At 38.7% G+C, this 27,259-nt stretch overlaps 1 protein-coding gene across 1 annotated transcript in view; it reads left to right on the top strand.

Moving 5' to 3' along the window:
* Positions 1-27,259, top strand: part of LOC132659304 (polypeptide N-acetylgalactosaminyltransferase-like 6) — a 648,338-nt gene that overhangs the window by 472,150 nt on the left and 148,929 nt on the right. Inside the window, exon 2 of the mRNA XM_060411050.1 lies at positions 12,826-12,934. Within this exon, the coding sequence (XP_060267033.1) occupies positions 12,826-12,934 (109 nt within the window). The remainder of the gene's footprint in view (positions 1-12,825; positions 12,935-27,259) is intronic.

The raw sequence follows: 27,259 nt of genomic DNA, 5'->3' as shown, positions 1-27,259 counted from the left end.
AGTGAGCTCGGATTAGTACAAAAATAGAGTCACATTTTAAAATACTATTGATTCTGGAGAACAGCTGAGGATACCCTGTGTTTCTGTTTTTGTTTTCCCTTGACGAGTTGATGGGGTGGAATTCCAGAGGCACTCTATGATGACCTTCTGAAGAAAAATTCAGGGGTCATGACTCTGGCTTAATACACCCAGAAACCTGCAAATGTATAGATTTTCCATCACCTGGGGATCAGGTGATGCTTGCAGGTTTAAAGATTTTGTTTTTTCCACATAATCTCTCTTTGCTTTTCAATTTTCTCAGAAATGCCATCTACTTCTGTGCTGTTTCCTTTATTGTTTTTATCTTCCCCCTTAGGAATCACAAGAATACTTTGAGATGGGACTAAATCTCAGTAAATGTGTCATTTTTGTAAGATGCTGATCTGGTGAATATCTCGCTGAGATATGCTGCTGCATAGAAATCATGATGTGGAGGGCTTTCCTACTGACTTGATTGACATGTTTCTGTTGTGATGCAAAAAGTAAATATTGGAGTAATTTTGAGGGTCAGTAACACAACTCTCCTGCGTCATACGATTAAACAGAAATAGGGTCTGTCAGCTGGATTATGACGACTGCTGAGCTCCTCACCTTATTTAATATCAGGGCAGCTTTTATTAGGCACTTCAGTCAATTTTCTTTTACTAAAGTGTTAGTTGGCCAGTCCTGTCTGACTGTGACCCTGTGGACTATAGCTTTCCAGGCTCCTCTGTCCCTGGGATTCTCCACGCAAGAACACTGGAGTGGGTTGCCATTTCCTATTCCAGGGCATTGTCCCAACCCAAGGATAGAACCCTAATCTCCTACATTGCAGGCAGATTCTTTACTGTCTGAGGCATCAGGGAAGCCTTCTTTAACTAAAAACTCTCTCTTCATGATGTTGTCCTTTACTCTAAGGTGAACAGTGTACTACTAATCTCTCTGGTTACTTATTAACCAAAGTTTTGTTTACTGACAGTTAATTCTGGCTATAATGTTAATGAAATATACAAGTTAACAATATAGAAAAGGAATTAAACAGCCTTTTTTTTTCTATTTCTGCTACAGGGATATGCATTTGATCTAAACAGGGAAGTATCTTCAAAAATTCTTCACTAATGTCCCAATAATTCATAAAATGAGAGTCATATGACCTTTGTGAAAACAAATGTTTAAATCTTTCCAATAATCAAAGAATAAATGATTCATTGAGAAGCAGTTTCAGGCTCCCCCCCCCACCTTTTTTAAACATATTTTTACGTCCAGTTTTCCCAGCACCATTAATTGAAGAGGCTGTCTTTTCTCCATTGTATGTTCTTGCCTCCTTTGTCAAAGATTAGGTACCCATATGTGCCTGGTTATCTCCAGGCTTTCTGTCTTGTTCTATTCGCCCTTATTTCTATTTCTGTGTCTGTTCCTTACTGTCTTGAAGACTGTAGCTTTCTAGGAAAGTCTGAAGTCAGGAAGGTTGGTTCCTCTAGCTCTGTTTTTCTTTCTCAAGATTGCTTTGGCTATTTTGTGTCTTTTGTGTTTCCATACAAATTGTGAAATTGGCACATGTATGTGGAATCTAGAAAAATTATACAGATGAACCTATTTGCAGGGAAGGATGGAGACACAGATGTGGAGGACAGACTTGTGGACACTGGGAGAAGCAGTGTGGGATGAATTAAGTAAGCAGCATTGACTTTATATATATATGTTCATGTGAAAATAAATAGCCCAAGGAGCCCAGCCTGATTCTCTGTGATGACACAGAGGAGTAGGATTAGGGGAGGGGAGGAAGGGTCGAGAAGGAGGATATAAATATAAATATAAATATGTACATATATTTTATATATGACTGATTTGCATTGTTGCATGGCAAAAACCAACACAACATTGTAAAGCAATTTTATTCCAATTAAAAATTAAATTAAAAACAAAGCAATGAGGTATTACAAAAAGGACTTGGATCAGATTCATGTGGACACCATGTGTAGCAGAGTAAATTATTGTGATCTTCACATAAAACTTCTAAAATGGTTGCCTTAAGATTAAAAACCATAGTTTCAGAGAGATCAGAGCAGGAAGCAAGAACTGTTAGTAGAAGTCTTAAATTGTGTGTTTCTTATATTACATGAGGGCTTCCCTGGTGGCTCAGACAGTAAAGAATCCCCATGCAGTGTAAGAGATCTGGGTTTGATCCCTGGTCGGGAAGATCCCCTGGAGAAGGGAATGATAACCCACTCCAGTATTCTTGCCTGAAGAATTCCATGGACAAAGGGGCCTGGGTGCTATAGTCCATGGGGTCACAAAGAGTCAGACACAACGGAGAGACTAATAGATTCACTCTATATTACATGAATCAGTTCAGTTCAGTTTCTCAGTCATGTCTGACTCTTTGTGACCCCATGAATCACAGCACACCAGGCCTCCCTGTCCATCACCAACTCCTGGAATTCACTCAGACTCACGTCCATCGAATCAATGATGCCATCCAGCCATCTCAACCTCTGTTGTTCCCTTTACCTCCTACCCCCAATCCCTCCCAGCATCAAAGTCTTTTCCAGTGAGTCAACTCTTCGCATGAGGTGGCCGAAGTACTGGAGTTTCAGCTTTAGCATCATTCCTTTCAAAGAAATTCCAGGGCTATAAGCATCTAAAATAAGATGTTCATATTATTAAAGCATGAGTATGATAGCATTCATTTTTTTTGCAAACAAATTCCACCCAGAAATATGCATAATAAAATAAATTATTTCAGTATTACAAAACATCATTCTGCAAAGTGGGTGGTCAGCGTAACTGCTGGTCATCAGGAAAAAAAAAAACAACTATCTTGGATCCTGAGCATGTTGTTTTGTCTTTTTAGTGCTCAACATAAAATCCAGAACAGTGTTTAGTTACCTACATAGCCGCCTTGTAGAGGTAGTTCATTGAAGTAATGCATGAAAAAATCATTCTCTGCTCTCAGGTATTGAGGTACCAGTGTGAATACATAGGATACATGTATCTGTTCAGGGTGCTGATAATCTCAGTCAGATTTACACCAAATAGAAGACACTGCTGTCAACTTCTGAGTGAGGCTGAGTGAGGTCTTGATTAAGAGTATGGCGTACACCTGGCCATTGGCTTCAGTTCAGTTCAGTCCAGTCCCTCAGTCATGTCCAACTGTGACCCCATGAACCACAACATGCCAGTCCTCCCTGAACATCACCAGCTCCTGGAATTTACCCAAAACCATGTCCATTGAGTCGGTGATGCCATCCAACCATCTTATCTTCTGTCGTCCCCTTCTCCTTCTGCCCTCAATCTTTCCCAGCATCAGAGTCTTTTCCAATGAGTCAGCTCTTCACATCAGGTGGCCAAAGTATTGGAGTTTCAGTTTCAACATCAGTCCTTCCAATGAACACCCAGGACTGATCTCCTTTAAGATGGACTGGTTGGATCTCCTTGCATTCCAAGGGACTCTCAAGAGTCTTCTCCAACACCACACTTCAAAAGCATCAATTCTTCAGCGCTCAGCTTTCTTTATAGTCCAACTCTCACATCCATAGATGACTACTGGAAAAACCATAGCTTTGACTACATGGACCTTTGTATTTTGTTGACAGAGTAATGTGTCTGCTTTTAAATATGCTGTCTAAGTCAGTCATAGCTTTCCTTCCAAGGAGTAAGCATCTTTTAGTTTCATGGCTGCAATCACCATATGCAGTGATTTTGGAGCCCCCCCCCAAAAAAAATCTCTGTCATGGTTTCCACAGTTTCCCCATCTATTTGCCATGAAGTGATGGGATCAGATGCCATGATCTTCATTTTCTGAATGGTGAGCTTTAAGCCACCTTTTTCGCTCTCCTCTTTCACTTTCATCAAGAGGCTCTTTAGTTCTTCTTCACTTTCTGCCATAATGGTGGTGTCATCTGCATATCTGAGGTTATTGATATTTCTCCCGGAAATCTTGATTCCAGCTTGTGCTTCTTCCAGCCCAGCGTTTCTCATGATGTACTCTGCATATAAGTTAAATAAACAGGGTGACAATATACAGCCTTGATATACTCCTTTTCCTATTTGAAACCAGTCTGTTGTCCCATGTCCAGTTCTAACTGTTGCTTCTTGACCTGCATACAGATTCCTCGGGAAGCAGATCAGATGGTCTGGTATTCCCATCTCTTTCAGAATTTTCCACAGTTTGTTGTGGTCCACACAGCCAAAGGCTTTGGCATAGTCAATAAAGCAGAAATTGATGTTTTTCTGGAACTCTTTTTTCGATGATCCAGCGGATGTTAGCAATTTGATCTCTGGTTCCTCTGCCTTTTCTAAAACTAGCCTGGACATCTGGAAGTTCACAGTTCACGCGTTACTGAAGCCTGGCTTGGAGAATTTTGAGCATTACTTTACTAGCGTGTGAGATGAGTGTAATTGTGGGCTAGTTTGAGCATTCTTTGACATTTCCTTTCTTTGGGATTGGAATGAAAACTGACCTTTTCCAGTCCTGTGCCCACTGCTGAGTTTTCCAAATTTGCTGGCATTTTGAGTTTAGGAATAGTGAATGCCACCCTGTTTTATAACTACTTGAATTTGTTTAACATTTTGAAATCAAAGTATTTGATATGGCGACGCAGATTTTAAGATCTAAAGTAAGAGGGGCCCTCCTCCGTGTACCCTCCTTCCTGCTTCATACATCCGCGGCCCTAGCTTTGCTTCCCACACCATGTTTACACAGTCTAGAGGATGGACTGGGGGTTCCGGTAGCAACACTCACTCAGGCTTATTTTTGTTTTATTGTGTTCACTTCTTGGAAGCAACACTCACTCAGGCTTATTTTTATTTTATTCTGTTCACTTCTTGGGATTATGTTAACAGTGTTGCATCTGAGAATTTAAACAGAATGGAAAGAAGAAGATAGTTCTGTATACCAAGGAAATTATTTTGTATCCTGACATTAACTTATCAGTCTGTTTTGTGGGTATGCAAACATGGAGAACCTTCTCTGTAGGGTACTGTAGGCTCCTTGCATGCTCTGGAGTTGGGTTGAAACCTAGGAAGGAAGAGGATGTTAGAACAGAAGTAACTTCTGTATCACATGAGATTATTTTGCTCTTCAGTTTGAGTCATTAATGACCCTTTAATGCCCAGTACATTGAGTCTAAAGTTCTGTCTATGAAATTCTTTGACTTTATCTGTCTCTCTAGTTTTATTTCCTAACCTTTTGATTGGCATGTAGTTCGTTTACAATATTATATTACTTTCAGGTATACAGCATTGTGATTCAATATTTTTACTTATTATACTCGATTAAAAGTTATTAGACAATAATGGGTATAATTCCCTGTTTGTAAAATATATCAATGTTCCTTATCTATTTTATACCCAGTAGTTTTTACCTCTTAATTCCATACTCCTAATTTACCCTTCTGTCCTTCCATCTCCCTACTGGTAACCACGAGTTTGTCTTCAGTGTCTCTGGACCTGTTTCTGCTTTGCATATATATTTGTTTGTGAAAGTGTTACTGGCTCAGTCGTGTCCGACTCTTTGTGACCCCATGGACTGTAGCCTGCCAGGCTCCTATGACCTGGGATACTCCAGGCAAGGATACTGGAGTGGGTTGCCATTTCCTTCTCCAGGGCATCTTCTCGACCTGGGGATTGAATCCAGGTGTTCTTCACTGCAGGTGGATTCTTTACCATCTGAGCCACCAGGGAAGCCCACCTTTATTTTTATTATTTTTTAAATTCTACATATAAGGGATCATACAGTGTTTGTCTTCCTCTATCTAACTTACTGCACTAAGCGTAATATTCTTTAGGTCCATATGCATTGCTGCAAGTGGCAGAACTTCATTCTTTTCAGGACTGACTAGTATTCCACTGTATATATGTTCCACATCTTCTTTATCCATTTATCTGTTGAAGGACATGTGGCTTGTTTCCATACCTTGGCAATTGCAAGTAACGCTGCTATGAACATTGTTTTCATGTATCTTCTCCAGTGAAGTGCTTCTGTTTTCATTTCCAGTTGTACCCCCAGGAGAAGGATTGCTGGATCGCATAGTCACTCTATGTTTAGTCGTCTTTGAGAAACCTCTGCATTGTTTTCCACAATGGCTGCACCAGTTCACATTGTACCAACAGTGAACAACAGTCCATTTCCCCCACATCTTTACCGTTTGTTATTTGTTTATATTTTGATGATAGCCATTCTGACAGGTGTAAGGTAATCTCATTATGGTTTTGATTTGCATTTGCATTTCGACTAAAATTATCAGCATTGAGTATGTTTTCATGTGCCTGTTGGTCATCTGTATGTCTTCGTTGGAAAGAAGTCTTCTCTTTCCATTTCTTTATTTTTTATTTTTTTTAATTTTTTAAATTATTATTTTTTTTAGTTTTTTATTTTTTTATTTTTAAAATCTTTAATTCTTACATGCGTTCCCAAACATGAACCCCCTCCCACCTCCCTCCCCATAACATCTCTGTGGGTCATCCCCATGCACCAGCCCCAAGCATGCTGTATCCTGCGTCAGACATAGACTGGCGATTCAATTCTTACATGATAGTATACATGTTAGAATGCCATTCATATTGAATTGTATGTGCCATTTATATAGTTTGAATATTAACCCCTGTTGGTCATATATTTTATCCAATTCCACAGTTTGTCTTTCATTCCATCAATGGTTTCCTTTGATGTTCAAAAGCTTGTAAGTTTAATTAGGTCCAGTTTGTTTAATTTTGCTTTTATATCCTTTGTTTTAAAGGACATATCCAGAAAATATTTATATAATTTATGTCAAGGAATATACTGCCTATGTTCTCTTAAGATTTCAGGTCTTACATTTAGATATATACCTATATTTCTGTTCATTTTTATATGGTGTGAGAAGATATTTTAATTTCATCCATTTATTTGTATCCTAACATTTTTAAATGACTGAATAAGTGGATAATGAGTGAATCATGAGAAATATCCATGCTAGTGTATTTTTAGTAATCCATAAGATTTAAAGGCTGATGAGTGTGGTTCAAATTCTAGTTTTCCACCTATTATTTATGAGTTCTGGAGGACTTTATTATGTGACTCTAACATCTCTGAACTTGAGTTCACCTCCTACTCTTATGAGGATAGATTTTTACAAGAGTAAATGTCAGTTATGTCTTTTTTTCAGCCATGTCATTCATTATATTACTATTGCTCTAATTGTATTATTTTTCTATGTGATTGCTTAGAACATTTCTCCAATAGCAATAATATATAAGAAACTTAATGACATCCAGTGTAAGAACTTATACCCATCACCATATTCTATTAACATTTACTATAGTATACTTTGGACCACATACTTCATCATTTGTTTACTGTATATAAGTTTTGTCTCTTCAACTATGGTTTAACTTTTCAAGGGCAGTGGGAATAACTCAAACATCTTTAAAAATAGGAGAGACTGCGAAAACAACTCACATTTATATATATCACTTTATGATCAGCCAGGGCTTTCAGACACTTTATCTGATTTACTACTCGAAAATGCTTGTCAAGTGAATAAGTCGGGTACTATTTTTATTACTCTAATTTCAGATATGAATTAGCTGAGGGGCCTAGAGAAAATGTACATTTTTTTCATGTGGTTTGAAACCTTAATTTATGTCTTCTGGCCCCAGATCCGAGTTCTTCCTTATGTCGTGTATGTGTGTGTGTGTGCTCTCAGTTCCTCAGCCATGTCTGCCTCTCTGTGGCCCCATGGAACATAGACCACCAGGCTCCTCCGTTCCATGAGATCTCCCAGGCAACAACAGTGGAGTGGGTTGCCATATCAGGAGAGGAGCAAATGAACCTGGCCTTGGATATGGCTCTCATGGAAGGAAAGGCCAGAATTCAATAGAGTCATTTATTGATCGTCAAGATTTGGCTCAGATGGTAAAGAATCTGCCTGCAATGGCAGAGACATGGGTTTGAGCCTTGGGTCAGAAAGATCCCCTGGAGAAGGGAATGTCTACCCATTTTAGTATTCTTGCCTGGAGAATTTCATGGACAGAGGAGCCTGGCAGGCTACAGTCCATGGGGTGGCAAAAAGAATTGAACACGACTTGATTGAGTGACTCTTAGACTTGCAAGCGTTCAGAACTAAGATGGTTCTTTTCAAATGGACTGGGACTGATTTAGGTTTATTGATTTACCTCTCTCTGCTTTCCAGGTGGCTCGGCAGTAAAGAGTCCACCTGCCAATGCAGGAGACACAGGTTTGATCCCTGGGTTGGGAAGATCCCCTGGAGGAGGAAATGGCAACCCACTCCAGTATTCTTGCCTGGGAAATCTAACGGACAAAGGAGCCCAGTGGGTTACAGTCCATGGGGTCACAAAGGAGTTAGACACAACTGAGCAAGCATGCACACACACATGTACCTACCATGTTGTTGAAAATGGCAAAATTTCATTCTTTTTATGGCTGAGTAATAATCCATTGTATATATGATATGTACCACATCTTCTTTATCCATTAATCTGTTGATAAATACTTATGTTGCTCCCATGTCCTAGCTACTGTAAATAATACTGCTATGAGTATGGGAGTGCATATACCTTTTTGAATTTCTATTTTTATTTTCCTCAAAAATATACCCAGGACTGGATTGCTGAATTATTTGGTAGTTCTGGTTTTCATTTTGTAAAATCACCCATCTGTTCTCCATCATGGCTGCACCAATTTACAATCCCACCAACATTATATGAGCTTTCCCTTTACTTCCTAGAGAACAGATTTATTCTTTTCCATAATCACCAGTATAACAGGTGTGAGATGATATCTCATTGTAATTTTGATTTGCATTTCTCTGATAATTATTAATAACAGGTTTAAGCACCTTTCCACGTTAGCCATCTGTATCTCTCCTTTATAACTTTGAAAAACATTTTTTTCAGATCTTCTGCTCATTTTTTTATTAGTTTTTTTTTTTTTTGAAGTGGAGTCACATGAGCTGTTTACATGCTTTGGTTATTAACCCCTTATCAGTCATATACTTTGCAAATATCATCTCCTATTCCAGGAGAACCTGTTGATGGTTCTTTGTCTGGGCAAAAGCTTTTAATTAAGGCCATTTGTTTATTTATTTATTTATTTGCATCTGTTTCCCTTACAAGAGGAGAGAGGAGAAAAAGAAAAAAAAATTGCCAAGATTTGTGACTGGTTTTCCTAATGTCATCATTGTGTTTCTTCCTAGACATGGATTTGTTGTTCAGTCACTAAGTCATGTCTGACTCTGGACACTGCAGCATGCCAGGCTTCCCTGTCCTTCACTATTTTCCCATGTTTGCTCAAACTTGTGTCCTTTGAGTCAGTGATGCCATCCAACCATCTCATCCTCTGCCACTCCCTTCTCCCCCTGCCTTCAATCTTTCCCAGTAGCAGGGTCTTTTCAAATGAGTCAGCTCATTCAATCAGGTGGCCAAAATATTGGAGCTTCTTCATCAGTCCTTCCAATGAGTATTCAGGATTGATTTCCTTCAGGATTGACTGGTTTGATCTCCTTGCAGTCCAAGGGACTCTCAAGAGTGTTCTCCAATACCACAGTTGAAAAGCATCAATTCTTCAGTGATCGGCTTTCTGTATAATCCAAGTCTAACATCCGTGCATGACTACTGGAAAAACCATCGCTTTGATTAGACAGACGTTTGTTGGCAAAGCGATGACTCTGCTTTTTAATACGCTATGTTTGTCATAGATTTTCTTCAAGGAGCAAGCATCTTTTAATTTCATGGCTGCAGTCACCATCTGCAGTGATTTTTGAGCCCCCCAAAAAGGTTTTCCACTGTTTCCCCATCGGTTTGACATGATGTGATGGGACTAGATGCCATAATCTTAGTTTTCTAAATGTTGAGTTTTAAGCCAACATTTTCACTCTCATCTTTCACTTTCAATCAGAGGCTGTTTAGTTCTTCTTCACTTTCTGCCATAAGGGTTATATTATCTGCATATTTGAGGTTATTGATATTTCTCCCGGCAATCTTGATTCCAGCTTGTGCTTCATCCAGCCTGGCATTTCACATGATGTACTCTGCATATGAAATAAGCCTTCATGTACTCCTTTCAGAATGGTAATTGTCAAACAAAATGAATTCCCTGGGGGCCTAAGGAAATAGGAGAAACCATTCAAGAACTGTGCATAATAGGTATTATATGCCCTGCCTCAGGTGCTTTAAACAGCCCCATGTGGCTGGGTAAAAAGCCAGATGATGTCAGATGATGGTGGACAAATAGAATTTGTAGAAAGAAAAAAATGGAATACTAAAGCCATGGGTTAAATTACTAACAAGTGAAACAACATGGCTGGGGAGACTGAGGTACCAGCTGAGTTTTAAAACATTTGAGCAATCAACCCATGGAGCCTGTTGTGCCGTATGCCAGACCAAGGACGCCTGCAGAGGCACCCGGCACTCTAAAGGTACAGAGTCAAGGGAGACAGCCACTCCCAACTCTCACTGGGGATCAGTGTGCTGTGGGCTGAGAACACCAAGCCCCATGACACCTGGGACAGGTACAGCTCTGAGATTTGACCTGGGACATCCTATAGGGATGGGCGCATTACCTGACACCCCTGGGTGAGGGGGAACCACTCAGTGTCTACTGGGACCCATTAACCTGGTGCTTATTGGGTCTGTGGAGATGCATCATACCTGGAATTGGGTGCATCATTGAGCAAGGGGAGAAAGTGGGCCATTGTTGGGTATCTCTAGCCCCTAGTCCATCTCCTGTCACATGACACTGTTGTGTGCCCTGAGCAACATACATGTTGTGCACAACTAGGTCAAGGTCCTAAAACTGACCCCCTCCCTTTCCAAAATACTGGGAAGACACACTCTGTTTCCCACTGGAACCACTGCTCAGCTGCCATCTTTGTTCCTCCCATTGGCCTGTGACAGAGGATGAGATGGTTGGATGGCCTCATCAACTCAATGGACATGAGTTTGAGCAAAGTCTGAGAGATAGTGAAGAACAGGGAAGCCTGGTGTGCTGCAAAGAGTCGGACACAGCTTAGCCATTGAACTACAACAGTGGCCTTCAAGACATCATAGCTCACACAGAGGCCCTCATTTCAGGCCAGGAATCCTTGAAAGATGCCTGAAAACCTCAGTGTCTCTAATGAGAGGAACCGTCTTCCCCAACAGGATGGCCTTGGGCACCATCTCTGCCTAACAGAAGGTATCGCCCAGACAGCACTATATCTTCACATCAATGAGTCTGCTGCTGTGTCATCTTTATTTAGTCGCTGGAAAATGCAGTGAAAGTGCTTCGTGATCAGACCTCAGCCTAGAGGACTTCATGAGCCAGTGGTTCGGATCACAAGAGCTCTTGCTGGAAGCACATTTTTATCAATTTGAGAATAATCTTGATCCAAATCTTCTCTTGCCTAGAGCTGTATTCCAATTATAAAATAAATATCAATCAGAAAAAAATGCATGAGGCTTTTTTTTTTGTATTGGTATTAAACCTTTCAAAATTTATTCTTAATATCTTTTGTAAACTCACCATCATCCTTGTATGTTTATTCCCCTGTTGTTGTTTTCCTGAACTTAATGACTATAATGAACATTTAAAAATATATATTTAGATAATAATCACCTGATCTAGAAAGTCTTTCCTCTGATTTAACTACCACTTTTTAAAAAATATTAAGATCCATTTTTATTCTTTCCAAACTAGTGGAAGCTTTATGAGCTATAAAGATGGACTGAAGGTGGATACTTTTTTCATAAGTACAATAGTTGTCCTGCTTCAGACGAAGAAGTAAGAACTTTTATTTGGAAAGGCTCTTAGTTTCCTCACTGAAACTATCCATCTTCTGTTTTACCTAAACTGAAACTTTCAAACGTGTTCTTCTATTTTTTCTGTTGATATATTATTTCCAAAAATGAACTAAAGGAAAATGGTATGTGAGTATGAAATCATTTATTTTATATTATCTTGACTTTTGAGATTGTGAAGATAAGTTTCATCCCAAACATTTTATTTATTACCAAAATAAGCACCATAAAGAAAGAAGCAGCTTCAGCAAGGTGCACAAAAATAATAGTCAAGGTGACATTAGAACACACTGAGTTTCACGAAAGCATAGAGCATGTTGTGACTACATTGTTGATTTGGTGATCATTTCAACTGTACACATAGTCACATACCATATTTTAACAGAATTCTTGATGGGAGGTAGTATTTCATAGTCCTTAGCACCTCAATTTTGGTCTTAATAGAACTGGCCCAATTCCTGGCTTGGCCACTGTAGTTTCATTCAAGTTATTCTATTAATACTTTTAAGTGGCAGATACATGGAGATTTACAGTCAAAGACTCTTGTAAAGACTGAAGGATCTTCTATACATAAAATATCTTAGTACATGGTATACAGTGAGCATTCAACAAATGTTTGCTAATATTGTCATCAGGCCATTAAGATGTACTTGATCAAAATGAGTGAAAATTGTACAAATCACACAAAAAAGTATTTTGTTTTAATACAAAATCAATAGCCCTACTGCCATAAATGGCTAGGCATTTATGCTCAGATGCAGTGCTGCACTAAATTATGAGAGGCTTTGGATAAAATAAAATTGGAAATGGTAGATGTTGTGTGTGACACAGGCTCTTATTTTAAAAACAGAAAAAAAGGTTTTAAAATGTGTGTCCATCAGGTCACTAGCAATGCCATTCTTTTCAGTAGATGGGGAGAATCAGTTATTGGAGTATTTTTGATTGCCTATGATGCATCTGGCTGTGTTTACCAGCCACACAGAAGGAACTACCTCCTTTTTATGCTCTGAATACTTTCCTTTTCCACAGACATTCCCACTGGGCCTGGGAGATGGGCAGTTCTATGCATGGACAGATGGTTTGAGAAGAAAGGACTGGCATGACTATGGCAGCATGCAGAAAGAGGCTATGCGCTCAGGTATGGAGTTCAGTGTAAGCCAAGTGCTGCTTTGCTTTGTCACTTACAGCATCTCTCATTAGCCTTCCTTCTGAGCACAGGAAGGTAGGTTTCATGGCACCGTTGGTGGTCAATGATGGGCAGAACCAAAACAATTTCAAATTTCAGAGAGAAAAAAAAGAATTGCATTTACAATAGGAAATGAGCAAGAGGTCATTTGAGTTTTAGAAATCTGTCGTGTTGTATGCTTTGTGTTGCATGTTTTTCAATAATTGCTGAGGGTATCTTGAATAGCTCCACTTATCTTGAATTGCTTAACTTGACACACACATATCTTGAGCGTGGTTCACTCATTGGGACTGTAGAGTATCTAACTGGCTGGGCCAAGGATGAAAGGAAGACCACAGTTCTAAACACTGGCAGGTGGATCAGAGGAGCCAGGGACCTGAGGTTGATGATATTTGGGCAAGCTAACAGGTGGTTCAGTGGAATTCAGTAGGTCCTTCTACGCATAGCACAGTTCTAGTCTTGAGGTAGTGATAGAAGAAACATTTTACATCTTAGAAAAAGTAAAGGATAAAAGGAAGTCCTTCTATAAGGACTTAGGTTGTTGCCAACAAGAATTCAGAAGGGTGCAGAAGTAGTAACCCAGGGATAATAACTTGACAGAAGCCCATATTGTACTATTCAGAATAAGGAGCTCGGTTGCTTTGTTGTTGTTTGTTGGTCTTTTCTGTGTCATGGTGAAGATATCACAGGAATAGAGAAGCTGTGGTTTGCTAAAAGCGTCTGCCTAGCAGTGAAACTGTGCATCCCAGGTCAGATGATTAGCAGAACCCTGGGAAGCTGCAGGCTGAGATTCTTCTGGCCAACCTTCCTCATAACTCTTCAGCCAGGAAGACAAAGGTAAGAGCATGCACATGGTTATGAGGCTCTTCAGGGCTGCAAATGTTCTTAGCTCTGGGTCAGGGGTGCCTGACCTAATGAGAGTCCTGCATTTTCGTCTTTCAGTCCTTTTCTCTGAGTAAGGCTATCGCCTAACCCCTGCTTGCCCCAAGAACGTTCCCTGTGTTCAGAGCATCAGCCTCTTCCAGATTACATCATCCTTGCTTGGCCAAGACTCTACGCAGGGTCATGAAAGTGAGCTCTTTAGCAGTATTCTCACTTGGCTAGTTCTCTCATCTTCTCCCTGTTTGCTTGATCAGCCCTCCCTTCAGCCAGCCCTCTGTTCCTCTTTATAACCATTGGAGAGCTGTTCCCATAATTTAACAGAAAATTCATCATCATTATCATCATCATCTGAAAAGGTATTGAATAGATATTTTGTGCTGGGTGCTTTTCATACGTATTTTGTTTAAACTTCAGAGTGACTCTGATAAGTCTTGTAATCTCCAATTCCTTAAAAGAGAAAAGGAAAGAAAAAGAACTGAGGTCTTAAGAACTCATGAAATATTATCCAAAGTCAAATGGCTAACCAGATGCAGAGTGAGATTAAGTCAGGTCTTCTTATGCTCCATTACACCCCACTATCAGACACCTAGTAATAAAGTCTGGGCAAAATGAAATCATGACAGGGCACGTGTGAGAGAGAGAGATATAGCTGGGCTCTTACTCTAGCTTTTTTGTGTAAGTGGCAAGTCAGTTTGTCTTTCTGATATTCTACTTTGCAAAATTGCTATTAGGACTATAGATTATATATTTATATTTAAATATATATAAATAATTGGCCTATTATTTATACATGTTATAAACTCCACCAATGATAACTGTAATTATCCATCTAAATTATTTTCACTTGATTTGGTGTGCCTGTCTTATGCTTGTGTCAATAAATTTTGGATACAAAAGGAAATACTTCATATTTATTTCTGTGTAATACTACCCTTTCTGCCTACTGGAAAACATACCTTAAATTTTTACATCCTTAGTTGGGGCAAGGGAAATTGACCTATAAAGAAAATTGGTACTATAACAAGTTTCCTAAAGTAGATATGGCTTGTGCAATTAAAAAGCTCTTAAATAGTAGTATGTGTGTGAATCACTGGAGGATATATGAAAAGCACAATAGACTGTAATTCATCATTTTTAAATATTGTACAATATAAATAAAAGAAGTATGCACACACAGACATACATGCAGGTGCAAAGCCAAAATCAACACCTCCGTCCTTAATAAATAGGCCAAATAATATGGTTATTACTGCTATTCTGTCTCCTCCAAACCTTGAAATCCATGTTCCCACTTACTTTCCTCCGTAATTTCTTACCTCTAACTAATACTGTTACTTCTGCCTGTGTTTGGACTTTAAAAATTGAATCATAGTGTATGATTTTCTTCCTTCATTCAGAATTGTTTCTGAGACCTGTCCATCGGCACGTGTGCAATTCTAGTTCATTCACTGTTACTGCTGTTTAAGTTTCTACAACAGTTTCCACTTTGTAACCATGTTGAGAGATCTCCAGTGTTGGTTATGTATGATATTGCTCTAAGTATCCTTGCTCATGGTTATGGGATAGAGGCAATATTTTCTTAGGGTGCATATTTAATAGTAGAATTTCATGTCCAAGGAATACACATTTCAATTTTACTATGTAGTATATGACAAACTGCCTCCCAAAGTTGATATACCTATTTTACTCCAGTAATGGATGGAATTCCCATTGCTCTGCATCCTGTCGACACTTAATGTTGCCTGATTTTTCATTTCTTCTCATCGTGGTGAGGCACTCACTGTCACATGAATTTGCATTTTACTAATTTTAATGTAGTTGATCTCTTATTTATGCTTATGAACCATATATGCCTACTTTGGGGTAAAATTCCTATTCCTTTCTATTTCCAATTTTTAAATTTATTTTTCTTATTGATACACAGAGTAATCTTATTTTGAATAATATATTTTCCTGGTTGTATACAGTGAAAATATCTTATCCCAAAATTGTAAAATTTTTTATTGTCTGTCTATATTGTTTAATGAATAGGAGTTCTTAATTTTGTTGTTGTCAAATTTGCAAATCATTTTTAAAGGATAGGTTTAATTGATGTTCCATATTGTCTTTTTTAAGCTTGAGAATTTTACCTTTTACATTCGGTCTGAAATGCAGCTCTTCTTCATTTTTATATCATGTGAGGTAGGGACCCAATATTTATTTAGTTTTTGCCTAGTTAGCTATCCAGTCAACAACACCATTACCTAGAATATGTATTTTTCTCCACATAGACCATAAGTGTTGACTCTGTTATTAAAAGATCCCATATTTGTGTGTTATCTTTCTGGCTTCTCAGTTCTGTCCCATGAGTAAAAATCTTTAAACTAATAACTTAATGTTTCATGTATGGATCTGTTATGTCTGTTCAGCTGCTCAGTCGTGTCCAACTCCACCCCATGGTGTACACCAGGCTTCCCTGTCCATCACCAGCTCCCAGAGCTTGCTCAGACCCATGTCCATTGAGTCAGTGATGCCGTACACCCATCTCATCCTCTATCATCCATTTTTCCTTCTGCCTTCACTCTTTCCCAGAATCGAGGTCTTTTCTAAAGAGTAAGCTCTTTGCATCAGGTGGCCAAGGCTGAATACTGTATCTTTATAGCAGTTGTTGAAATCTGATAAAGTTCATCCTGCTGTCTTTTCTTTTCTTCCTTGAGAATGTGTTGCCATTCTTAACATAAAAATTTTCTTTAAAATTTTACTTTAAAATTTTATTCAGCTTCTCAGACTTTATGTACACATACACAGATATACACAAAATATTGGAAGTTTGCAATTGTATTAAGTATATTAATAAATTAAGGAGTAATTTGCAATTTTCAATGTTAAATTATTCATTCTGTGGTTTATATTTCTTGGTGCTTGTTTGTTATCTTTACGGGTGTGTTTATAATTTGATTGTCAGACATTTTCAGTGGCTTTCCTAGAAAATTAACATTATATGGGTGTTGAGCATGTTATTAATCTTACCAAGATTCTGAACTATTTGTTGTTGCTATAGAGAAAGGTTGATTATTTTTTAATATGGACTCATTTTAGTAAACTCTTCTATGGATTATAATCATTTACCCATAAGTTGTTTTGGATTCTCAATGTAGATATTCATATTGTCTGTAAGTAGTGACAGTGTGCAAAATGTTTTCCCATCCTGTACCTCATAATTTTAGTTATTTTTACTGTTTCTGCATTTGCCAGGACATCAAGTGTCATGTTGTCTAATGGATATTGATAGCTAGTTTTGATAGCTATGATTCTGACAATAGCAAATTAGATAGTTGTGTTAGGATTTTATCTACTTGATGAAAATGTACCATACCCTGTAAACTAAGTCATCTGGGTATGGCTTTCTGAGAGTTTTACTTTTTTACATCTTAATGAATGTTGATTTTAATCAAAATGTTTTGTTCAGTTGTATCTATTGGATTAAAATGCATTTTCTCCTTTGTTTTTAAGTATACTCTATCTATTGATTTCTTTCTTTTTATTTCTTTTTTTGTAATTTTTTAATTTTTTTAAAAAATTTTACTTTACAATACCGTATTGGTTTTGCCATACATCAACATGAATCTGCCATGAGTATACATGTGTTCCCCATCCTGAACCCCCCTCCCACTTCCCTCCCCATACCATCCCTCTGGGTCATCTCAGTGCACCAGCCCCAAGCATCTTGTATCATGAATCGAAACTGGAGTGGCAATTTGTTTCATATATGATATTATATATGTTTCAATGCCATTCTCCCAAATCATCCCACCCTCTCCCTCTCCCACAGAGTCCAAAAGACTGTTCTATACATCTGTGTCTCTTTTGCTATCGTGCATACAGGGTCATCATTACCATCTTTCTAAATTCCATATATATGCGTTAGTATACTGTTTTGGTGTTTTTCTTTCTGGCTTACTTCACTCTGTATAATAGGCTCCAGTTTCATCCATCTCATCAGAACTGATTCAAATGTATTCTTTTTAACGGCTGAGTAATATTCCATTGTGTATATGTACCACAGCTTTCTTATCCATTCATCTGCTGATGGACATCTCAGTTGTTTCCATGTCCTGGCTATTATAAACAGTGCTGCAATGAACATTGGGGTACATGTGTCTCTTTCAATTCTGGTTTCCTCCAAGTTTATGCCCAGTAGTGGGATTGCTGAGTCATACGGCAGTTCTATTTCCAGTTTTTTTAAGGAATCTCCAGGCTATTCTCCATAGTGGCTGTACTAGTTTGCATTCCCACAAACAGTGTAAGAGGGTTCCTTTTTCTCCACACCCTCTCCAGCATTTTATTGCTTGTAGACTTTTGGATCACAGCCATTCTGACTGTCTGCCTGGTTTTTGATTGTGTTATTTAGTTTGTTTTTTATACTGAGTTGTATGAGCTGTTTGTATAGTTTTGAGATTAGCCCTTTGTTAGTCAGTTTATTGAAAAATATTTCCTACCATTCTGATGGTTGTCTTTTCATTTTGTTCATGGTTTCCTTTGTTGTGCAAAAGCTTGTAAGTTTAATTATGTCCCATTTGTTTGTTTGTTTTTATTTTAATTTCTTTAGTCAGTATTCAGCCTTACATTTAGGTACTCAATTCATTTTATTGAATAATAAATTTAATAAAATAATAATAATGCATTTCAGTAAAACTAATAATAAATAAATAAGTTTATTTTTGTGTATGATGTTGAAGTGTGTTCTTTCCGTCTTTTCCATGTAGCTGTCTAGTTTTTCCAGCATCACTTATCAAAGAGGCTCTCTTTTCTCCATTGTATATTCTTGCCTCCTTTCTCATAGGTTAGGTAGCCAGAGTTGCATGGGTTTATCTCTGGACTCTATCCTATTCTGCAGGTCTATATTCCTGTTTTTGTGCCAGTGCCATACTCTTTTGTTGACTATAGCTTTGTAGTAAAGTCTAGGTTCAAGGGGGCTGATTCCTCCAGCTCTGTTCTTCTTTCTCAAGGTTGCTTTCATTATTTGGAGTCATTTGTGTTTCCATACAAATTGTGAAATTTTTTGTTATACTTCTCTGAAAAATCCTCTTGATAATTTGATAGCAATTGCAACTGAATCTGTAGATGGCTTTGGGTTGAGGAAATGGAGAGTTCTTACATTAAAAATGAACATATATAAGGAGCAATTAAATGATTTCCAAACAGGTGTAACTTACAGTTATTTTTTGGTACATCTGTATCCTTACAGTTATAGTAAATTATAAGGCTTTTTTAAAATTTGTTAGAAGAATTCTGATTAATGTTTTTTAGAGTTTCTATTTCATAGTATTTGTTTTGGGAAGTAGCATTAACCAAACCAAATTATCTATAGAAGAATACTGTCCAAAATACCATTTTGGGTTCAGGCAGACTTCCCAGAGGAAGTAAATCAAATTTTCAAGAATGAAGTCATACCCTGATACCAGATACATTTGTGCTTTCATCAAGTTAATTTTTCTGAATTCTCTTTCTCATTATTTCCTATGATCAAGGTCATATTTTAGGCATTTTTTGTGCTCATATATCTCATATATGATCCCATTATATTTTATTTAGTTTCATATCATTTTAGAATTTAGTGACATTAGATTTTATTTCCTAATAACTTAGCTATCCTTTTGAGATTTATTATATCACAAAATTGATAAACATGCTTTTTGAACCATCATTCAAATTATTATAACAATTATTTCAAAACAGACTGTTTTGAAATATAAGAGATAGTATATAAATTGGTGGGTTAATGGGTCAATATCAATTAAGCTTGGTATAATCATTATATTAATAGCAGGTAAAGATATGCTACTAAAGAGCATTCAGCTGACATCATTCCATGTATAAATTGAAAAAATGTGACATATTTCTGATATAAAGACAAACTCTGCCTATGGCATTTCTCTGAATGATGAATCTCATAGCTTCTGCTGGATGTCCAGAAGTGTAGTTAGTTAGTGTCAGTTAGTGTAGGCAGCTGTTTCTAATTATGTGATACTCCTTATTTCTCCTACCATTGCTGTTTAAGTGGTAAAACATACTTTTTAAGTCATCCATCCAGAGTGATGCAGGGTTGTATGTGTAAGTGAACACATCTTGGTATGGTTTATGAAATCTTTCATAAGGCCCCAGATCTGTATTTCTAGAGAGTATCTATTTGTAGTTTTGAAATGTAAAAAATTTTCTTGCCCATTCTTTTTATTCTAACTGAGATTTCACTGGGTTTACCACTAGTTTTTTGAATTTCAATATATGTGAATTCAACAGGAGGAAAGCTGTTTTCAATCTTTGTAGATGCCCTCTTTCTCTGAAATACATTGTGTTCTCATGTAATCACAACCATTCACTCCACTATGTGGCTTAGGAATCCTGTGGAATTATATATAAGTTCTCATTATATCCGTTTGTGTAGTTAGTCATACTTACAGGTTTGACCAGTGAAGATTTTCAGTCTTGTCATTTTATTCAATTGTTGATTCACTTATTTGACAAATACTTTAAATATTGATGTCACTGTACTTCAAATACTATTCCAAACTATGGAAGAAAAAAAATAGACAAAAATGAATTCTAGAAGCATTTCTGTAGCATGAGGATAGTTGCAGGTGCTTTCACTCCAGCCATGACCCCATGGTTGTCACAGAGCCATGACTTGACATAGTCATGGACACCATGGCTGTTTGAATGCTGATCATTAATCTCTTGCGCCTAAACTTTTTCAGTCACCTCCTCACTGATATCCCTACCCTGTGGTCAGTGCTTCAGACTGCAGCTAGAGTCATCTTCTAAAAAACATAAGCAGATCATCCCACTCCTCTGCTCCAAAGCATACAAAGCCCAGTCATCAAATCCAAAATGTACTGCGAGTCCTTTCTGTGAATATGAGCTGCAGCACAATCCACCCCTGGGCTTTCCCAGGGCCTCGGTGGAGAAACAACCTACCTATCCATGTAGAAGCAGGTTCAACCCCTGGGTCGGGAAGATCCCCTGGGTCAGGAAATGGCAACCCAATCTGGTATTTTTGCCTGGGAAATCCACGGACAGAGGAGCCTCGTGGGCTACAGTTTGAGGGGTCACCATGACTTGAACATGACTGAGCACACACAGGATCCACCCCTGACCAGCGGCTCTCATCTCCTCATCTACTGTTCAGTATGTAGTGTCTCCACTGGTCACGTTGTCCTCTGCTTTCCCTCAAGAATGATAAGTACGTTCCAGGAACTTATCACTTGTTTGCACTGTCTGGACCAAATGCTGTGGTCTGTATTGTCACTGCCCCTTCCCCCTTCCTTGAGGTCTCAGACCATATATCATCTGTTTCTATGTGCCTGCCCCAATCACCGTACCATCATGTAGAGACAGAGTCCATTTCATTCACTCTCCACTGTTGACCCTACTTAATTTTTACAGCAATTATCCTTCTATCTCTGGAGTAGGAATTGGAAATCCCCTCCAATATTCTTGCCTGGAAAATTCCATGGACAGAGGTCATACTAATGATGGTGAGTTTCCATCACAAGACCTCTGAAAAGCCTGAACTGAAACTATTTGAGAGATAAGAAAGCACCATGGTTTAAAATGATTCACAGTGGGTTTTCCTAAGTTCCTTTAAACAAGAGCTCCCTTTAGTGCTGATCAGGGACCCATTTTGCTCTTAAATGTCTTTATTCTACTTAATTGAATGAGATTGCCAGCTGAACAGAATGTGAAACATTAATGTGCTCCATCTGGAGAGACTGTAAGTGCTTTGCTTTCAGGGGGAAAAAAAAAAAGATCACTGTGCCATAACTACAGCGGCTCCTGGCCATCTTTTATGGATGCCTCATGTCTCTTATTTTTTGTTTCCTGTGCTATATAGCAGGTCCTTAATTAGTTAGTTTTTATATATGAGACTGTATATATGTCAATCCCAACCTCCCAGTGTACTCCTCCCACCCTCTCCCCATTGGTAACCATAGGTTTGTTTTCTGCATGTGTGACTCTATTTCTGTTTTGTAAATAAGTTCATTTGTACCATTTAGGGGAGGGGGGGACAGTGTTCCCCAGGTAGCTCAGTTGTAAAAGAATCCAATGCAGGAGACTTGGGTTCGATCCCCGGGTTTGGAAGATGCCCTGGAGGAAGAAATGGAAACCCACTCCAGTATTCTTGCCTGCAAAATGCCATGGACAGTTCATGGAGTCACAAAGGGTCAGAAAAGTCTTAGTGACTAAACAATAACAACAGCCATTTTGGTTTTTTTTTTTTAGATTCCATATATAAGTAATAGCATTTGTGTCTCTTAAAAGTAGTATCTGGCCTGTTTTTTTCTACTACAAACAGTGAACATCATTTATTGTTAGCAGTTTAGTCTAATTTATACATCTATGATATGTTATCAATAAATTTCATAATGAAGTTTGTTGGAAGGTGGTAAAATTTGGGAATATTACCAAAACAACATTATTATTCATTAGATTAAAATTAACTTTTAATGAAATATTTCCTTTGACACTCATTCTGTAATAATGAAAACATGAACTGGAACTGAAAAGACAGTGAGCATTCTGTTGAGATGTATTCTTTATGAGACTAATAATAGAATGAAATTTAGCTGAAACTGAGGTGAGTGACAGGTACCAAGGGAGAATTCCCTTCAGTATCACAATATAAAAGTAGCAGTATAGAAACATCTCAGAAAATTTGTTAAACTGCACTCAGTTCACGTTTTTTAAAAAAGAAAAAGTTAACTTGAAAATAAAAATTCAGTTTAAGCATATGTTGCAAAAGTTGAAATATCAACTTCCATAAGCAAGTGTATCTGGGCTTAATTAGCCTTATTTTTTTCTCATTAGTGGTTTAATTAAACTGTGGTTTAATGATAATGCTTGTTTCAGAGTTACTTTCAGTGTTAATTAAGTTATATAAGTAAACTACCTGGGCTGTAGTATATATTCAATATATGGATATCTGTATACAGGCAGACCTCGTTTTATTGTTCTTCATTTTATTGCGCTTGGCAGATATTACTTTTTTTTTTTTAATTTGCAAACTGAAGGTTTGTGACAACCCTGCTTTCAGTAAGTCTATTGGCACCATTTCTCCAACACACTTGCTCGCAATGTTGTAAACATTTCTATTATTATTGCACTTGTTAAGGTGGTCTTTGACCAGGGATCTCTGACGTTCCTATTATAAATGTTGAGAGGCAACATGGACCACGGTCATAGGGTACAGGGAACTTGCTAAATACCGCGTGTGATGACAGCTCCATCTCTTCCATCCCTCTCCCTTCCTCAGGCCTCCCTATTCCCTGAGACACAACAATATGTTGACATTAGGCTTGTTAATAGTCCCACAGTGGCCTCCAGGTGCTCAAGTGAAGGGAAGAGTTCCATGTCTCTCACTTTAAGTCAAAAGCTAGACAGGCTGAAGCTCAGTGAGGAAGGCAGGTCAAAAGCTGAGATAGGCCAAAAGCTAAACCTCTTACGCCAAACAGTGAACCAAGTGTAAGTGCAAAGGAAAACTTCCTAATAGAAATTAAATCTGCTGCTGCTGTAAGCACGTGAATGATAAGAAAATCAAACAGCCTTACTGCTCATATAAAGAAAGGTGTCGTGGCCAGGACAAAAGATCAAACCAGTCTCAACATTCCCTTAAACCAAGGCATAATCCAGAGCAAGTTTCTAAGTCTCTTCAGTTCTGTGTTTGTGTGTGCTTAGTTGCTTCAGTGGTGTCCAACTCTTTGTGACCCTATGGACTGTAGCCCGCAAGGCTCCTCTGTCCATGGGATTCTCCAGGCAAGAATACGCCCTCCTCCAGGGGGTCTTCCCCACCCAGGGATCAAACTCTTGTCTCTTATGTCTCCTGTGTTGGCAAGTTTTGTTCTTTACCACTAGCTCCATCTGGGAAGCCCTCAATTCTGTGAGGGCTGAGAAAGGTGAGGAAGCTGCAGGAGAAAAAGTGTGAAGCAGAAGCGACTGGGTCATCAGGCTGAAGGAAGGAAGGCATCTCCATGATATACAAGTGCGAGGTGAAACAGCGATGCTGATATGGAAGCCACGGCAACTTACCCATGAGATCCAGCTAAGATAATTCATGAAGGTGGCTGCACTGCACGCGAGTGTTTCTGTGGAGATGAAACTACCTTCTTCTGGAAGAAAATACCATCTGGGGACCTTCCCAGGTGCCGCTGAGGTAAAGACTCTGCTTGCCAATGCAAGAGATGCAGGTTCAGTCCCTAGGTCCGGAAGACCTCCTGGTGTAGGAAATGGCAACTCACTTCACTATCGTTGCCTGGGAAATCCCATGGACAGAGGAGTCTGGTGGGTTATACAGTCCACGGGGTCTCCAAGAGTCAGACATGACTTAGAGACTAAACAAAAACAACAATGCTGAGTTTCCCATGATTTGAAGGAAATCATTCATTCATTTGCTCTCAAACAGTCATTAAGGCTTTGTATTTTACACACAAGGCATAGAGATTCAGTGATAATTTGAACACTCTCCAAAATTCACATCCAGGACCTGCCATAAGTTGATCAGTAATGAGTTCTGGGCTACCCCAGCTCCTTTACCTACCAAGGGCTGATATGTAAAGGAATGGAGAAGGAGAATGCCAGTGGGAGAGACCCAAACAAGACTTCCATACACTAGTTCAGAACCAGAGACCCTACTTTGATTTGGTGCTCTTTGAGTGAGTAGCAGAGGTTTTGGAGAAGCCTTCATGCCAGATGAAATCACCTGTGCCTTACAACACTTCCTAGTCCAGAAACATAGCATAAGTGGTCCTCAGGAATACTAGAAGCTCAGATCTAGCATTGTTCATTTTTTTAATTGAAGTATCATTGGTTTATAATGTTGTGTTAGTATCAGGTGTATGGCAAATTTACATATATATGTTTGTATGTATATATTTCAAATTATTATCCCTTATATATTATGACAAAATATTGAGTATAGTTGCATGTCCTATGAGTAGGTCCTTGTTGGTTATCTATTTTATATATAGTAGTGTGTATATACTATATACAGAGGACATATATATATACAGGGAAGTGTCAATAGTCTGGCCAGCTGCTGTGAAGAGCCAACTCATTGGAAAAGACCTTGATGCTGGGAAAGATTGAGGGCAAGGAGAAGGGGGAGACAGAGATTAGATGGTTGGATGGGATCACTGAGTGAATGGACATGAATTTGAGCAAACTTCAGGAGATAGTAGAGGAGAGAGATGCCTGGTGTGCTTCAGTCCATGAGGTCATAGGGTAAGACAAGACTGAGCAACTAAGCACAGCACAGATATCATAAAATAATGGGAAAATAGGATTTGATGGTCAAGGGATTTAATTTAATACAATGTTTGCTTTCCTGATGTGAAGTGAATAAGAAAGCATTGCAGAATTAGTATTATCAGGTATTTAATAATAATTTGAATTTCCTTGGACACCAACTGAGTCTTAGGAATCCAAATATATTCAGTTGAGTTCAGTTCAGTCGCTCAGTTGTGTCCTACTCTTTGAGACCCCATGAATCACAGCACGCCAGGCCTCCCTGTCCATCACAACTCCCAGAGTTCACTCAGACTCACGTCCATCAAGTCAGTGATGCCATCCAGCCATCTCATCCTCAGTCGTCCCCTTCTTCTCCTGCCCCCAATCCCTCCCAGCATCAGGGTCTCCCAATGAGTCAACTCTTCCCATGAGGTAGCCAGAGTACTGGAGTTTCAGCTTTAGCATCATTCCTTCCAAAAGAAATCCCAGGGCTGATCTCCTTCAAAATGGACTGGTTGGATTTCCTTGCAGTCCAAGGGACTCTCAAGAGTCTTCTCCAACACCACGGTTCAAAAGCATCAATTCTTTGATGCTCAGCTTTCTTCACAGTCCAACTCTCACATCCATACATGACTACTGGAAAAACCATAGCCTTGACTAGATGGACCTTTGTTGGCAAAGTAATGTCTCTGCTTTTCAATATGCTATGTAGGTTAGTTACAACTTTCAAATTTCATGGCTGCAGTCACCATCTGCAGTGATTTTGGAGCTCCAAAAAATAAAGTCTGACACTGTTTCCACTCTTTCCCCATCTATCTATTTACCATGAAGTGATGGGACCAGATGCCATGATCTTTGTTTTCTGAATGTTGAGCTTTAAGCCAATTTTTTCACTCTCCTCTTTCACTTTCATCAAGAGGCTTTTTAGTTCCTCTTCACTTTCTGCCATAAGGGTGGTGTCATCTGCATGTCTGAGGTTATTGATATTTCTCCTGGCAATCTTGATTCCAGTTTGTGTTTCTTCCAGCCCAGCGTTTCTCATGATGTCCTCTGCATAGAAGTTAAATAAGCAGGTTGACAATATACAGCCTTGACATACTCCTTTTCCTATCTGGAACCAGTGTGTTGTTCCGTGTCCAGTTGTAGCTGTTGCTTCCTGAACTGCATACAGATTTCTCAAGAGGCAGGTCAGGTGGTCTGGTATTCCCTTCTGTTTCAGAATTTTCCACAGTTTATTGTGATCCACACAGTCAAATGCTTTGACATAGTCAATAAAGCAGAAATTGATGTTTTTCTGGAACTCTCTTGCTTTTTCCATGATCCAGCAGATGTTGGCAATTTGATCTCTAGTAGTCAAATACATTATTGGACTACAATGAATAGATTAATCTAAATAGGCACTGACCTAGATTAACTGTCTAATAGAATTTGGTAGTGCATATTAGAGCTTCCCTGATAGCTCAGTTGGTAAAGAGTCTGTCTGCAATGCAGGAGACTCTAGTTTGATTCCTGGGTCAGGAAGATCCCCTGGAGAATATATACATTGCCCACTCCAGTGTTCTTGGGCTTCCCTTGTGGCTCAGCTGGTAAAGAATCCACCTGTAGTGTGGGAGACCTGGGTTCGATCCCTGAGTTGGGAAGATCCCCTGGAGAAGGGAAAGTTAACCACTCCAGGATTCTGGCCTAGAGAATTCCATGGAATACAGTCCTTGAAGTCATAAACAGTGAGACATGACTGAGCAACTTTCACTCACTCACTCAGTGCATATTAACTGAGATATATTTATTAGTAGAGATTCCACTTATGCACAAAATAATTTTATATTGTTTTGAGGGACAAGAAGCATTAAGAAAAAACTTTTGAAGTTTTAGCAGATGTTTTACGAATAAATTATGGGCTTGAGCCCACCAGGCTCCTCTGTCCATGGAATTCTCCAAGCTAGAGTATTGGAGTGAGTTGCCATTCCCTTCTCCAGGGAGTCTTCCTGACCGAGGGATTGAACCCAGGTCTCCAGCACTGCAGACAGATTCTTTACTCTCTGAGCCACCAGGGAAGCCTAAATTATTGGATTGATATTTAATTCTTAGCCTTTGTATATTGCAATAATAGAAATATTTTTATGTAACTTAATGAGA

This window comes from Ovis aries, chromosome 2 (assembly GCF_016772045.2).
Source record: "Ovis aries strain OAR_USU_Benz2616 breed Rambouillet chromosome 2, ARS-UI_Ramb_v3.0, whole genome shotgun sequence".
Classification (NCBI taxonomy): Eukaryota; Metazoa; Chordata; class Mammalia; order Artiodactyla; family Bovidae; genus Ovis; species Ovis aries.
Note: the sequence above shows the minus strand (reverse complement) of the source record. Positions and strands in the feature narration are given on the sequence as shown.